General features: G+C 46.7%; 1 protein-coding gene across 1 annotated transcript in view; it reads right to left on the reverse strand.

The window, feature by feature from the left end:
• Positions 1-3: 3 nt before the first annotated feature.
• LOC104159633 (kinesin-like protein KIF1A) overlaps positions 4-270 on the reverse strand; it is a gene marked incomplete at both ends in the record, with an annotated part of 11986 nt that continues 11719 nt past the window's right edge. Inside the window, 1 exon segment of the mRNA XM_009697589.1 lies at positions 4-109. Within this exon segment, the coding sequence (XP_009695891.1) occupies positions 4-109 (106 nt within the window).

The raw sequence follows: 270 nt of genomic DNA on the forward strand, positions 1-270 counted from the left end.
GATGTCGGAGTCGGGGTTCGAGAAGGTAGGGGAGGGGGTGAGATCAGCCATGCGCTCGCTCATGCATGTGTTGAAAAGAGGAGAGCTGTTGCAGCCAGAGATATCTGAACTAAGGTTAGTACGACAAGATAGAAGACAGGTTAACACCAGCTGTTCCAAACAGAGAGAGCAAGAATAGGAATTTCGCTTTTTTTTGGGGGGGTTATGGGGTTTTTTTCTCAGTTGGGCTTTGGGGCGCAATTTTCTTTTTTTTTTCCTGCATAAACCAAG

This window comes from Cariama cristata, unplaced genomic scaffold (genome assembly GCF_000690535.1).
Source record: "Cariama cristata isolate BGI_N322 unplaced genomic scaffold, ASM69053v1 scaffold35663, whole genome shotgun sequence".
Taxonomy (NCBI): domain Eukaryota; kingdom Metazoa; phylum Chordata; class Aves; order Cariamiformes; family Cariamidae; genus Cariama; species Cariama cristata.